The sequence below is a fragment of the Sinohyriopsis cumingii genome, chromosome 12 (genome assembly GCF_028554795.1).
Source record: "Sinohyriopsis cumingii isolate HCF-2022 chromosome 12, ASM2855479v2, whole genome shotgun sequence".
NCBI classification, from domain to species: Eukaryota; Metazoa; Mollusca; class Bivalvia; order Unionida; family Unionidae; genus Sinohyriopsis; species Sinohyriopsis cumingii.
In genome coordinates, this window is record NC_142972.1 from 40405007 (window position 1) to 40420605 (window position 15599).

The 15599-nt window shown below is 35.8% G+C and overlaps 1 protein-coding gene across 1 annotated transcript in view; it reads left to right on the forward strand.

Moving 5' to 3' along the window:
* The window catches only part of LOC149786307 (ubiquitin carboxyl-terminal hydrolase 47-like), a 130007-nt gene extending 118179 nt beyond the window's left edge, over positions 1–11828 (forward strand). The window contains exons 32-34 of the mRNA XM_089976694.1: positions 103–233; positions 4693–4764; positions 5577–11828. Coding sequence (XP_089832820.1) covers positions 103–233; positions 4693–4764; positions 5577–5691 — 318 coding nt within the window. The 3' untranslated portion in view covers positions 5692–11828. The remainder of the gene's footprint in view (positions 1–102; positions 234–4692; positions 4765–5576) is intronic.
* The last annotated feature ends 3771 nt before the right edge of the window (positions 11829–15599 follow it).

A 15599-nucleotide genomic window follows, 5' to 3' on the forward strand; every position in this document is an offset into this window, starting at 1 on the left:
AACAATGACTATTTGGATTATTTTACATCTTATGATAATTTCTTATGGTTAAAACTCACTGATGATTTCATGTTTTAATTAAACTATGTTTTTTGGTTCTAGGGTCGTGGTACATTTCCATATGAAGTATCTCTACTGGAGATTCAGACAGACTTGGACTGGAATCCCCCAGTGACCTCACTTAGCATGTGGCCTCTTTATATCTGTGATGATGGCTGTCTTGTCTATTACAGGTAAATTTCATTGACGTCGGGATGTGGGTGTCTTTTGTGCATATTGTTGCAAAATATAGATATCTTTTTTCCAGTGCTTTAACTACAGTGACACTATCAAGGCATTTACTACATTAAAGCTGCAACAGTGTCATCAAGGCATTTAGTACATTAACGCTGCAACAGTGTCATCAAGGTATTTATGAAATTAGAGTGGCTGCAGTGTCATCAAAGTAGTTATGGCATTAAAATGGCTACAGTCATCATCGAGGCATTTATGACACTAAAGTGCCTATACCACTCAGGTGGCCTAGTGGTTAGAGCATCATCTTCAGATGCAGAAGGTCGTATGTTCGATCCCTAGCTGAGTCATACCAAGACTTATAAAAATGGTACTAACAGCTGCCTCGCTTGGCACTCAGCATGAAGAGGTTAGTGTTAGGACTGGTTGGCCAGGTGTCAGGATAATGTGACTGGGTGGGACATCATGCTACATGTCTGCAGCTTGATGCCCCATTGCTAGACGGCACTATAATCTGCCACACTGCAGACATCATAGCAATATGGCTGAAAAATTGTTAAAGCTATGTTAAAAGTCCAAATCACACACACACACACACAAAGTGCCTATAATGTCATCATCAAGACATTTATGACACTAAAGTGCCTACAATGTCATCATCAAGGCATTTATGATACTAAAGTGCCTACAATGTCATCATCAAGGCATTTATGACACTAAAGTGCCTACAATGTCATCATCAAGGCATTTACGACACTCAAGTGCCTATAGTGTCATCATCAAGGCATTTATGACACTACGGTGGCGCCAGTGTCATCGTCAATGTATTTATGTCACTCTAGTGCCTACAGTGTCATCTTCAAGGCATTTATGACACTACAGTGGCTACAGTGTCATCGTCAATGTATTTATGGCATTAAAGTGGCAGAGATTCAGAACTGCATACAAGCATTGTTAATTTACTGTCAAGTCATCTTTGATTGAAGCTTGACATGGAAATAGAAGCCACTCTGCCACCCATATACATGTCAGTATGTCCATCCATTCATCCATCAACACCAAATATTAACTTCATTATCTACTAAGCCATCCTTACATTCATTGCAGCCTTGTCAGCATAGGTAGTCCTTACAGTTTTTATTGGTTGTGATGAAACTTGATCATCATCCGGAGCTTCTCATATCAACCAATCACTTTGTACCTACAGTCAACCAGTCACTTTGTACCTACAATCAACCAGTCACTTTGTAAATACAGTCAACCAATCACTTTGTACCTACAATTTTTGTTGAGCACATGTTAGTTTCAAGCAAGACATTGGTCATTTTTTTTTTCAGTGGCAACTGCATCAGTTTTGGTTCATGTTTTTAATTTGCTTAGATTTCCTAAACCCCTTGGTAAATTCTCCTTATGCTTGACAGGAGTTGTTATAAAGCTAACACAGTTTATTATATGACTTGATTGCTTGCACCATTTTTCTTTGTGGTCAAGGTCCCAGTCATAGAAAATTTGTGTTTAGGGTTGTTTTCAGTTGTTAAACCCTTTTTGGATTTGCTTCATACATAGATGAATAATTATAAAGTTAGGATAATTGATATCAGTGACATTCATCCTTTGACCTTGCTTTGGCTGTCAATGAAAGTTTGCATTACATTTTGGTTGAAGTATTTTCATTTGTTTCTATTTTCTAAAACCATTCATGCATTTTCTTTATACTGGTAATGAATCTTGATGAAGCTAAGACACTTTATTCCATGACATTTGGTCTTGTCCTGTTGATTTCAGAGTCAAGGTCACAATCATACAAAATTTGGATTTAGGTTTTAGTCCAAGTGTTTTGATTTGTTTATTTAAAAAAATAAACTTGAATGATTTTGTTCATTCATTATGTAAATCATAGTGGCAGTTTTAAATTGACCGCCTTGAAATTTTGAAAATGTTATGGTCATCATCTAAAGACATGCAATATCAACATATCATTGTCCTCTATCCTATTTTTATTACAGTTATTGCCCTATTTGACTCATGATATTGTCTATAACAGAATCTTGTGACTTCAACTATTGGTAGTTTCAGTTGTCATTTGATTATTATCAAACTTTATTCAGGTAATGGTTGTCATTAAAGATTACCATATCAACAGTAACCTTTCTCCTGTGATTTCAGGTAGAGTTATAGCCCCTTGTTTGATGCAGCCAAATGCATTATACCACTGAATTTTGTGAACATCTTTCGGTGTAGTTTCTGATTGATTACTGTGAAACTTTGTATCTAATAGAATCATCTTTAAAGGACATATCACAGTGCACCTTTGTTTTTTTCTTTTTGAGTTACTGCTCTTTTTTTGGATCAGGATGTAGTGTATAGCTGGATATTGTGAATGCAGCTAGACTTAGTTTTCATTGGATTGTCTTGAATCATTCTGCATGTTAACATCATCTGATGATTATGTGCATATCTCCATATTAGTGTAATTTCACAATTGTCTTGGAGTTATTGCCCTTTTCATTCTTAAGTAAATACATATTGTCTTGCATTTTGTTATGAGTTGTTATGAAACTTTGTACATATTATGATTATAATCTGAAGATATGCATATTGACAAGTCTGATCCCACGATTTTTGTGAAAGTTATTGTTTTTTTCGTTACAGCTGGATACATTTTATGCCAGAATTGTCTTAATATAATTAGTCTTGAAGTTTTCAGTGGATTGATACGAAACTTAGTCATCATCACAAGATATCTATGTTTGACCAGTCATTTTACAAGAACTATTTTTGGATAAGTTTGAGTCTTTTTTAACTGTAGTCTCGTTTCCATCATGGGGATAGGGGTGGATGTGAATAAGGCAGTGGTATATTTCATCATCATCAATCCCGTAATCTGGAAGACCGTTGGGGCACCCCACAAGACCTAACAACCAGCTTCCTCCATTCCTCTCGATTTTTCGTCTTTCTCAGTGAGTCGCTCAGTGTCATTCCTGTCCACTCTTGAATGTTATCTTCCCACCTCTTTCTTTGCCTGCCTCTCTTTCTTCTTCCTTGTACAGTGCCTTGTAGGATTGTCTTGGCAAGTCCTGATGATCGTGAAACATGCTCATACCACTGCAGTTTCCATTTTTTCACTATGATCAGGAGGTCATCGTGAGGCTCAAGGGCTTGTCTTATCCTATGCCGTATTTCTTCATTGGTGATATGGTCTTTGTATGTGATGCCAAGGATATTTCGGAAACATCTCATCTCTGTATCATTGTATTCTTTTCTCCAAGTCTGCTTTTATGGTCCATGATTCGCAGGCATAGAGAAATATGGAGATCACCAGTGAGTGCATCAGTCTGACCTTTGAGCTGAGTGCGATGTTCTTGTCCTTCCAGATGGGCTTCAGTTTTGTCAGAGCTGGTGTTGTCTGTGCAATCCTGGAGAGTATTTCAAGCTTCGATCCTTCATCTGTTACAGTTGCCCCCAAATACTTGAAGCTGTGGACTGTTTCTAGCTTTGTACCTTGGACCCTGATGTCAATGCTGATGTCCTTGATGTTGTACATTTATAGATATCAGATTGCTCGCCATTCTTTCTCTTTAAAATTGTATTATGTTAAAATAATTTTATCAAGCCCTGTATCTGTTTGAAATATAGCACAGGGTCAGGTTTGACATGCAGACCACAGCCAGCTTCTTGTGTAAATAATTAAAGTTGACAACCTAGGTAGGGGGCCTTGGGTAGCAGAGTGGTCTAAAGTGATTGCCTATACTGATCATTGCCTTCTCACCTCTGTTCACACGAGTTCAAGTCTCAGTCTAAGCCAATGTGGGTATTCGAGAAAGCTTACCTGTATATTCCCATGGATAGTTGGTTCTTACTGGGGTTTTCATGGGTTCTTCCTCCCCATTTAACTGGCATTAAACCCACAACAACAGCAAACTAGGGAAGGGTATCATACTTCCAAGGACATGGATCTTGTTACTTCCTGTTTATAGCCTACACACATCTATTAATAGCATAAAACCTGAAGATCAGGTTGTGTGCTTTTTTATTAGAATGATCAGTGTAAATGTGTGTTCATAGATCTTGATGTACAATGGTCATAGAGCAATATAAATCCAAAACTGCCACTAATAAGTGTTGACAGCTCCACTTGTACAGAGGTTATAGAATATTGTAAATTCAATACTGCCACTGATATGTGTTAACAGATCCAATTGTACAGAGGTCATAGAACATTGTAAATCCAAATCTGCTTTTGGTATGTGTTGACAGATCTGGTTGTACAGTGGTCATTGAAAGATGTAAATCTAAATCTGCCATTGTATTTGTTCATAGAACATGGCGTACAGTGGTTGCAGAATGATGTGGCTTATATAAACCATTTGGCAATTCTACAGAACAACTTATTTCACATTAACCTGCATTTTAAATTGTGAGTTGGTATATTTTCTGTTCAAATCTTTCTACTTAAAGGGACAGAAAGGAAGAGCTGTTAGAAATATCAGAGGAAATGAAGAAAGATATCCAGCAAAAAGAAAATGCCAGGTATATAAAATGCTAAATCCATGTTTTTTTTGTCTGTCTCACTTTTTCACTTGCCCTATTGGGGTTGGGGGGTGATTTGCATTGGGTTTTTTCATATTGAGTGCACCAGTCATTGGCAAATCATTTGTATTAGAGGTTGTTCTATTATAACAGTACAGTAGAATTACAAAAGTTGGCAGAATACCACAAGGACCTGTTTATGCCCTCTTGCTATTTTCCATAATTTTAACTCCCAAATGAAGCTAGTTGTGTGTAACAACTTTTCTTAGTTTATATAAAATAATGACTTTATGTAAACCTAAACATTTGTATGCTTATTCTGAATGGCTATAAAGTTTTAAAGGATATTTTGGTTCTAGTCATGTTATATCAGTTTCATTTGGGTGCCATTTTGTTTATGCAATATAACCTGTGCTACTTTGACTTCAGAATGTTTAAAAGCATGTTGTGTAAAGTGTATGTTTATTTGAGATAGGCAAGTCCCATCCAAGTATATTACTAATTTTATAACATCAGAAAGGTTGCTAACATTTCTGTTTAAAGAAAGATTGCTAACATTTCTGTTTTCAGAAAGAATGAAAACATTTGTTTTCAGAAAGATTGCTAACATTTCTGTTTTCAGAATGATTGCTAACATTTCTGTTTTCAGAAAGGTTGCCAACATTTCTGTTTTCAGAAAGATTGCTAACATTTCTGTTTTCAGAAAGATTGCTAACATTTCTGTTTTCAGAAAAGATTGCTAATATTTCTGTTTTCAGAATGATTACTAACATTTCAGTTTTCAGAATGATTGCTAACATTTCTATTTTCAGAATGAGTAAATTGAACCAGAGAGTGAGCTACTCACCCCGCAAGGAAAAGGCTTTGAAGATATATACTGAAGACACACCAGTAACAAGCTCAAAAGTGTCCCCTGATTTAGACTAGAATGTATGAGGAATATTTGTACTTGAGTCAGCTTGTCCTCCCATCTGCCTGCCTGTCACTTTTGTTTACTTAACATCTCCAGACTCTTTGGAGGTATCTTCATGATACTTGGTATGCTTTTTATATCATGACTAAGACATTTTGTCCTGTACAATTGGATCTAGTCAGATCAGAGTTGTTTCGTCAAACCTACTTTAATGATAACTAAGCCAAGGTAGTCACTTTTCCACCACTGGTGGAGATTTTAGCAGCTTTAGTTTTTGGTTCAAGTTTTCCATTTGTAATGTTTAAATACCACTTGATAGATTCTCATCGTTGTTGGTATGTATCATTTTAAATCTGGATATTCATTCTAGAACCAGATTGCCCTTTGACCTTGGGGTTAAGATAACAATAATGGAAATTTTATATTGAAGATTTAGTTCAAGTTTTTATTAAGTTCAGCAGATTATTTTATGTTATGATGTATGTTAATATTTCTGTTACCAATATTGTTTCTGCACAGTAACTAGGGTTACCATCATCTACAGTTATCAAACTTTTTGGATGGCTTGCATTTGGGGTAAGGGACCCTAATAATTTTGAGGTCAAAATCTTGAAGGTCGAGATTACATTGACTTGAAGAAGAAAAATTATTCTGTACAATAACTCAAGTTCTACCCATCTACAGGTACCAAACTTTATATGGATAGCTGGAACTTGGAGAAAGAAAGAAACTGGCACATGTTTGGGTCAGAATGTCACAGAAAGAACAATGTTCTCTGCACAATAACATCATTTATCATCTACATTTGCCACATTTTATGCATGGCTTGCACTTGTGGTAAGAATCATGTTGATTTTGTTGAAAGGTCAAGATCTTTGTGACTGGATGAATATAGATAGTTTTCGTATAAAAACAGTGTTATATCAAATCTCCTCTAAACTTTGTGATGATTTGCACTTACTTAAGGTAAGGAAGCTGCCTATTGATTTTAGATTTAAAATGCCGAAAGTCAACCCAACATTAGCTGAATGAAGATCTATGGTTTCTGTGCAAAATTCAGTTACCTACAACGAAGACTATTAAACATGCAGCATGTGTATAAGTTGCAATTCTCGGTACTCTTGTTTCATTTGTTTGTCTTTCCTAAAACCCTGGATACATTTTCTTCATACTTGGAATGAATTATTAAAGCTAAGAGAGCCCATTATGTGATGTGTCCTGGCTTCTTTAACCTAGAATCAAAGTCACAGTAAAATTGCATTCAGAATGTGTGTTTTTTTGTGTGTTTTTTCTCCATTTTTAGCTGTTTCCTAAATCATTCTGTGATGTGTTGGCTCACTTTTGACCATGGGCGCAAGGTAACAGTTGTAGTAAATGTGTGTTAAAGTTTTCATTTTTCAATTATATTTTCAACAATTTTTGAGGATTTTGGTAATACTTGAGATGAATCATTATAAAGCTTTGAAGACAAATTCATTCAGCAATGTGCTGTCTCACCTCTGTGCCCTGAATCAGGACTCTATATATATATATATATATATATATATATATATATATATATATATATATATATATATAAAATTTTGATTATGGGTTTTAGGTCACAGTTTTTCAGTTTGTTTATGTTTCCTAAATTCTAAGGATTTTGTTCATGCTTTCTTGTGAAGCTTAGACATGCTTGCTCAAGGTCACTTGTTTTACTGCAGCATTTGTATTGTAGGCTTTAGCCTTCTTGATGCAAATTGTGGCCATCTGTCTGTCACACTCGTTAGCATGTATTTGTATCATGAGTTTTTGTCACATAGGGTATTGGGATTTATCAGATTAAAACTTTTAGAATTTTCTCCCGATATTTAGGTTTACTGGTCATAGACCAGAAGAGTTTATGCAATTGCCCTTTTTAACATCTTGTTGCCACTACTCATCCCAAATGATTGGCTGTATTAACATAGAGGTTGTGCTTAAAAACTTCTTGTGATGTCTAATTGGTCTTAAATTGATGCCGATCTAAAGTGCAATATGGTGATCATCTTGAAAATATTTTTATCATTATTCCTCCTAAATGGATGGTCATTTTGATGTATGGTTTTCACTAAACTACTTGTGATATTTAGTTGGTCCTAAATAGAAATGGTACTGATCTTACATCCAATATGGCTGTTATGGTGGTCATCTTGAAAAGCGTTCTTCTGAATGGTTGGTCATATCAACATTGGGTTTTCACCAAGAGACTTCTTATGACACCTTGTTGGTCATTAATGAAAATGGTGCCAATCATGCAACCAACATGGTATCCTGATTAATCAATATCTGGCAGTTAAAAAGAAGAAATGATCTTATCTTGGATTCCAGTAATGATCTTATCTTGGATTCCAGAAATGATCTTATCATGGATTCCAGAAGTGTTCTTATCTTGGATTCCAGAAACGATCTTATCTTGGATTCTAGAAATGATCTTATCTTGGATTCCAGAAATGATCTTATTGATTCCAGAAATCATCTTGGATTCCAGAAATGATCTTGTTGATTCCAGAAATGATCTTATCTTGGATTCAAGAAATGATCTGATTGATTACAGAAATGATCTTATCTTGGATTCAAGAAATGATCTTATCTTGGATTCCAGAAATGATCTGATTGATTCCAGAAATGATCTTATCGTGGACTCCAGAAATGATCTTATCTTGGATTCAACAAATGATCTGATCTTGGATTCTACAAATGATCTTATCTTGGGTTCCAGAAATGATCTAATCATGGATTCCAGAAATGATCTTATTGATTCCAGAAATGATCTTTTTGATTCCAGAAATGATCTTATCTTGGATTCCAGAAAAGATCTTTTCGACTCCAGAAGTTGTTTTTGACCAGTAGAGCATCAATTGCTTTGAGATATTGATAGTTGTAATTTACATGTGATATCTTGTGTGGCATATTATGTAAGCGCTAATGTACTGACTGAGCTGGACATGTAGGGCTTATTCAGCAATACATGCATACCATCTGCTCAGGAAATAAGAAAAATATTCTGTACTTGCATCCTGAATTACAGCTCTGGATATGTGGGATGTATTCTGTAAGCACTTACAGCTCTGGATATGTGGGGTGTATTCTGTAATCACTTACAGATCTGGATATGTGGAGTGTATTCTGTAAGCGCTTACAGATCTGGATATGTGGGGTGTATTCTGTAAGCACTTACAGCTCTGGATATGTGGGGTGTATCCTGTAAGCACTTACAGATCTGGATATGTGGGATGTATTCTGTAAGCACTTACAGCTCTGGATATGTGGGGTGTATCCTGTAAGCACTTACAGCTCGGGATATGTCGGGTGTATTCTGTAATCACTTACAGATCTGGCTATGTGGGGTGTATCCTGTAAGCACTTATAGATCTGGCTATGTGGGGTGTGTTCTGTAATCACTTACAGCTCTGGATATGTGGGGTGTATTCTGTAATTACTTACAGCTCTGGATATGTGGGGTGTATTCTGTAAGCACTTACAGCTCTGGATACATGGGATATATTTTGCAAGCAATTATGTACTGACTGCTCTTGACTTGGGGTATATTTTATATGTATTCACATACTGACTGCTTTGGATTTGTAGCGCATATTCAGTATGTACCCAGGTACTGACTGTTGGGGCACATTCTGTAATTCTGCGGCCATTGATTAAATGCCAGAGCAGATGTAGGAAGAGTATATTTATCAGTTATTTATATTTGTCATTAATTTCCATTTTAGTAAAAAAAATTGCTGCATTAAAGGGCTTGTAGGTTCAATTAACTATATTAAGTAAACAATTAACTTTATTAAGTAAACAATTGACTATATTAAGTAAAAGTTTTTCATTATAAATTGTGATGGGCATAGGTCATACACAATTTGCCCCATTTTGGCCATATAATCCGCCAAATAAGAGTAAATGTCTGAGCATTGAAGAAGTTTACTGGTTTGTCAACCATGAAAGTTAAAACATTGCATATTCAGCAAATCTGGTTTGCAACTTGTACATATATAGTAGTTAGCAGGACATCTTGAATTTGTTTATCACATAAAAATGGACATTATTGCAGAATCTAAAACTTTTGTTTGACGTGAAATGTTGGAGCTTGTTGAGAAATACAGTACACAATGAGGTTCTATAATAAATAAATTGTACCATTCATTTGCTGTGTCATGTATAGGTGGTCTCATTCTCATTCTCTCAAGATTAGAAAGTTTTGGTTATTTGTATCCTCTGCCTTATCTCTGAAATGGGGAGATAGTGTGCCCATATATGTCCATTTCATCCTGTCACATCACATCTGTTTGAAGTTTTGTTTCTACTCAATAAATTTGAAAAACTTAATGGATTTAAACAATGATTGGTACAATATGAACATTTACGTGTGCTTGTTGAAAAAATTAGTAAAAATTGAGTATGTATAGTCCATTTGAAGACAAATTATAACTGAGTGGATGTTTCAAGGCTCATTACTAATCAGCTAATCATTGTAAACAGTATTTTGACCAATTAAATGATTAAAATAGGATTTCTAGTATGGAGTTAGTTGTATATTTTCAGCTGTAACCCTTTGTCAAGGTACCGATTTTACACAATAACTGTATTATACAGTAACTGGTGAAGTAAGGTGTGTGTGATTAGGATTTTTAACGTAGCTTCAAGAATTTTTCAATCATATCGCTATGACGTCTGCAGTGTGGCAGTTTATAGTGATGTCTAGCACTAGGGCATCATGCCGCAGACACGTAGCATGATGTTCCACCCAGTTACATTATCCTGACACCAGGCCAACCAGTCCTAACACTAACCTCTTAATGCCGAGCAGATGCTCTAACCACTGGGCCACTAGAGCGGTCGAAGTAAGGTAAGAAGGGCAATATTTATATAATATTTTAGTAGTATTTCATTAGTGTTGTAGCCATTTAACATATCAAAATTGGCAAAAACAGAAGTATAAAGTGACCGTGTTGAAGGTCATTCAGTCTGAATTTGTTTTCTTCACTTAGCAATTATTTACCAACTTTACCCAATTCTGGCCTTTCAGAGAAGTCGTTTCACCAAATATTTGAGTTCAGCTTGGACCCTGATACCAATACCCTTTCATTTATTGCATCCAAATATGCAGTGTGGATGCATCATGAGAAGAAAATGCATCATGCACTAAAACTTGATCACTTGGATGTATTTTGCAGGGCTAATTAGACGTTTCTTTATAGACTAACTTGTGCCACTTAGGTCATTCCAGTAGTCTGTGAGCTCTTAGCTCTTGTTGATGAACAACTCTTGTTAAAAGTTCATTGTAATTTTAAAGAGTAATTTTTGCAGCACTTTTCTAGTATGAAAATTTGTAAATATATTTGTAATTTAGTCCATGAATGAATGTACTTGATGTGATTATCTATCAGTTGAAGTTTATGGAACATGCATTATTGATTGAACCTGCTGCAGAATTGTAAACCATAAATGAAAATGACACTTTTTTAAAATAGTGGTTCATTTTAATTCATATTGTTGTGTATTGAATGTATCAACAGATCAGGGTCTATGACTATAACAGTATATTGTATTTTCCCATGGATAACATGTGCCCATCTACCAGCAGCATAGAATAAAATACCTTGTAACGTAATGTATTTACAGATCAAGGTTTACCCTTTGTATTCTGTGTACAATTTCATGGAAGCAGAAAATACTTTTACCTCCCAGAACATTATGGGACAGCCGATCTTTATGCTTTTCCCAATTGACTAGTCACTGATAAAAGGTAATTTGCTATTGAAAGCACTAATTAGGATGATAAATATATCTTACCTTATTCATAACCTGTATTAATATTTATAATACAATGTCCCAAGTGTATTGTATACATAGAATTTCTATTCATTGGTGTTACATGCCTTTATAGATGACTGTTTTGTGTATATATGCATGATGATTCATAGTGAGCTGAAGGTTTTTTGTTCATTTTATTGAATATTCCAAAAAGAACATGCTTATACCTGTAGAGCATTGGTTATTCATAGAGGCACTGAAGAATAAATAGAGGATGGATTGAAAGTCCTGATAATCTGAATATCAATTTGTTAGCATATGCTATTGTAAAGTCCAGTTATTGATCAGAAATAAATAATTTAAACTACTTTGTATTCCTGTGCTTTCTTTTCAGCTTTGAGGTCATGTTAGCCTTCTTATGGAATGGTCTGCATCAACAATTTTACTTATTTTCCAAAAGAGCATCTGTTACAAGACCTGCTCTACCAAAAGTTTATAGAGCGGGTTTCTTAGTAATGGTCTGGATTATTTCTTAACCTTATATTAAACATATCTTGCACTTCTCCAAAGTTGCTCAGGCAAACTTACGTTCTTATGGGTATATTTATCACAATTGTTGCTGGGATGACTTCCCGTTGGAACCATGTAGAAACCGTTTTTAAACCCTAGTGGTCATATGCCAAAGAGATGTGCTATGGACTGTTATCCTTTGTATGTTATCGATACATTGGCAAAAGTATCTTAACGTTTCTCCTCATGAATTACTTGGAGGATTGGCATGAAGCTTTACAAATGTGTTTGTCTTAACGAAAATTGTGCCACAATAAACATCCTGTATAGCAGCCACAGTGGCAACTTGTAAATCGAGTTATAGCTACTCTTCCAAATGGATGATCATATCAACATGGGATGTTTATTGGAAAACGTATTATGATGTTTGGTACCATGGTCCTTCATGGAAAGAATACCAGTCTGATACCTGACACTGCCACCATGATGGTCATCTTGAAAATATTGTTTTTGTGACTCGTTCGTGGATGGTCGTATCAACATGTTTCCCTAAAAGACGTCTTATGATGTCAACTTCGTCCTAAATGAAAATTTTACCAATCAGACTTCCTATATGTCTACTGTGGTGGCCGTCTTGAGAATTTTGTTGACACTTTAATTATTTGTCATATCAAGATGGGGTTTCACTAACAGGCTTCTTAAAATGTCTTTTGCCTCTCAGGAAAAACGGTACATTATGGGCATTCAATATGGCCACCAAATATCTTATACTATTGAATGAATGGTCCTGTTGGAATGACGTTTAAGCTTAAAAAGTTTGATGTCTTGCTGGTCCGAAATGAAAATGGTGCCATTGCACATCAGTTATGATTACCAAAATAGTCATTGTTAAAGTTCCATGTTCTTACTCCTCGTGAATGGATGGTCATATCAACATGGAGATTTCAGAAAATGGCTTTTATGATATATGGAGGGTACACAATGAAAATTGGAGCCTCGGCCGGCCGATTGATCTAAGGAGCTTTATTGTGCAGATCACTAGCATATCTCAAATCTGTCCGCATGAGTTGGTCTCGGCTTGACCAATGTGGGTTTGGGAGAAAGCCAGTCAGCAGCTTCCAGTGGCTCAGCGATGAGCGTGCCAGGCTCGCGACCAGTAGGGTGCAGGTTCGAATCCTACCATCGGACCAGCCTGGATCAGCTACCATGGTGTAACCTAGAGCAAGATACTTTGCTCCAATTACCTAGGCACTAAATAACCTACATGTGTTGCTGTGTCGTAAAGCTCTAAACCAAACCCACGAGTCGGTGGTTCTTACCAGTTTCTATCGCCACGAAGTATACTGTTCACTATTAATGATCTATCATGTGCTGAAAATGGCATTAGACCCCACTAAGCAAACCAAACCGTAATGAAAATGTTGTACCTAAGGCATCCATGTTGGCCATCGTGAAAATCTTGTTATCCGAGTTCCTGCGTGCCTGGTTCTTTTGACGAGGACTTTTGTCCTAAATGAAAATGGTGCTAATCAGACGTAGTTTCATGACCACAGTGGCCGTCTTTAACGTTTTATTGTTGCTACATCTCCAGAATTGATAGTCACAGCGACACGTGACTTCTTGTGATATGTAGTTGGTTGTAAATGCAGATAGTTAAGATTTGACCTGTAGAAGTGATATTGAAACATTCGCTTTAGCTACTTCGTCTAAAAGGTTCTTTAGACATGAAATTTTCACTGAAAAACTTCGAATGATATTTCATTATCATCATCAGTCCCGTAGTCTGGTAGACCGTTGGGGCACCGAACAACCAGCTTCCTCCATTTAGTTGTTCCTAAATAAAAATGGTGCTGAAAAATTGTAGTAATCATGAAAATCTTGTCACTGCTCAGCGTGCAGGGATGGTCATTTCAACATGGAGATTTCCCTTAAACACTTTTTACTAAATGTGATTTGGTCTCTGTTTCTACCATGCCTTAGTGACCTACCGTTGTGTGTCCTTGGGCAAGACAATTTACTTAGACCCCATCAGCACTAAAGGACTTACTTCGGTTGCTGTGCCGTGAAGCACCAAACTAAACGCTTGCTGTAAGCAGTCACTAGAACGTGCGTGCAGCATGTTTGCAAACTAAACACTTGCTGTAAGCAGTCACTAGAGCGTGCGTACAGCATGTATGCAAACTAAACGTTTGTTACACGAGGATGACATTGTTTAGATAAAGAATTATCATGTTAATTGATGTGCGAACATTTCTTATCTAGCCTGTATTTACTTTATTCCAGTCAAAGATCACAATATCTGATTCGAAATTGAAGCAGTTTTTATCATTAGGAAGAGGATAGAAGCAATTTGTTTGCTGGACGATGGGGAAAGTAGTTGTGCTATTGCAGTAGAATGGAAGTCGCTTTTTATGCCAGTGTGATACACCTTACTTCAATCTCGAGAGTTCAAGTCTCATCTCGAATATAGTAGGTGTGTAAGAGGGCATGCAAATACCTTCAGGATGATCGTTGCTTCTTCCCGGATTCTTCCATCACCACATATACTGGCTGTCATATATAACCTTTTGTGTACTGACAAATTGTGCTACACCCCACAAAACCAAACCAGACAATATCTTTATTAATACAATTGTCATGATTGATTTTTTAAAATTAAAATCAATTTGTTTTATTCTTGTAATTCAAATATGTATTATTTCAATAAATAATAAGGTTTTTATGCAAGAATTGTAAAATTCCTTGCATAGCATAAACGTACAGTTTATACATTTCTACATATGTTCCAAGCCAGCCAATTTAGTATTCAGAAACATTTATACAAGAATTGCTTGAGCAGCAAAAGTCCTTTCTGTTGACGGTATCTCTTAGTGTCAGTTAATTACATATACTTCGCGGAAAAAGCTGTCATAGCGAATATTTCTGTAATAACGTATGTAAACCCAAGGAAAAGGTACCAGGAACGTTGTGAACTCCGAAGTCAGACAGAAACTGAAAATCATTGGTGAGCGGAGCACGAAAGGGATAATCTTTTTTGATATCGACTGATGAACTTCTGCTCTCCAATATAAGCAGTGTTGGGCTGTGCCTAGCTAGTTTCTTCGGTTAGACTTCATGATGCGATTTCACCTTTCTTACAGGTAAAAAGCCACGATCTGTATTTGTAAGACTTTCTTTAGGGTAGCAATACGGGGATTTTAATGTTTTAAGACGTTAGGTTTGATGTATTTTTGTAACAATTCAATTCTAACTCGACGTTTTTGAAACAGTTTTGTACTTTATTATTCTTCCATATTTTATAGGTAAATTGAATTAAGAATTTATAATTATCTGTAAACGTAATATTGATTATACTGAAGATGAATTCGCTACCAACTTCACGTGTAGTAATACGTAATTCAGAAATAATAAACATTTAAAGCCATAGAAGTACTATTTTGGTATTTAAAGTCAAATATTTAATACTTTGCTGCAAATAAATATGGTGTCAGTCCGAAATAGTGAATTTTTCACCATTTTTGCTAACCGATGACTTATTCGATTTTTAATTATTTACACTATATTTTAAAAGATAGAAATTCCAGAATTGTTGGTAAGCTTGAAAGAATATGGTCATTTTTTATTTCAT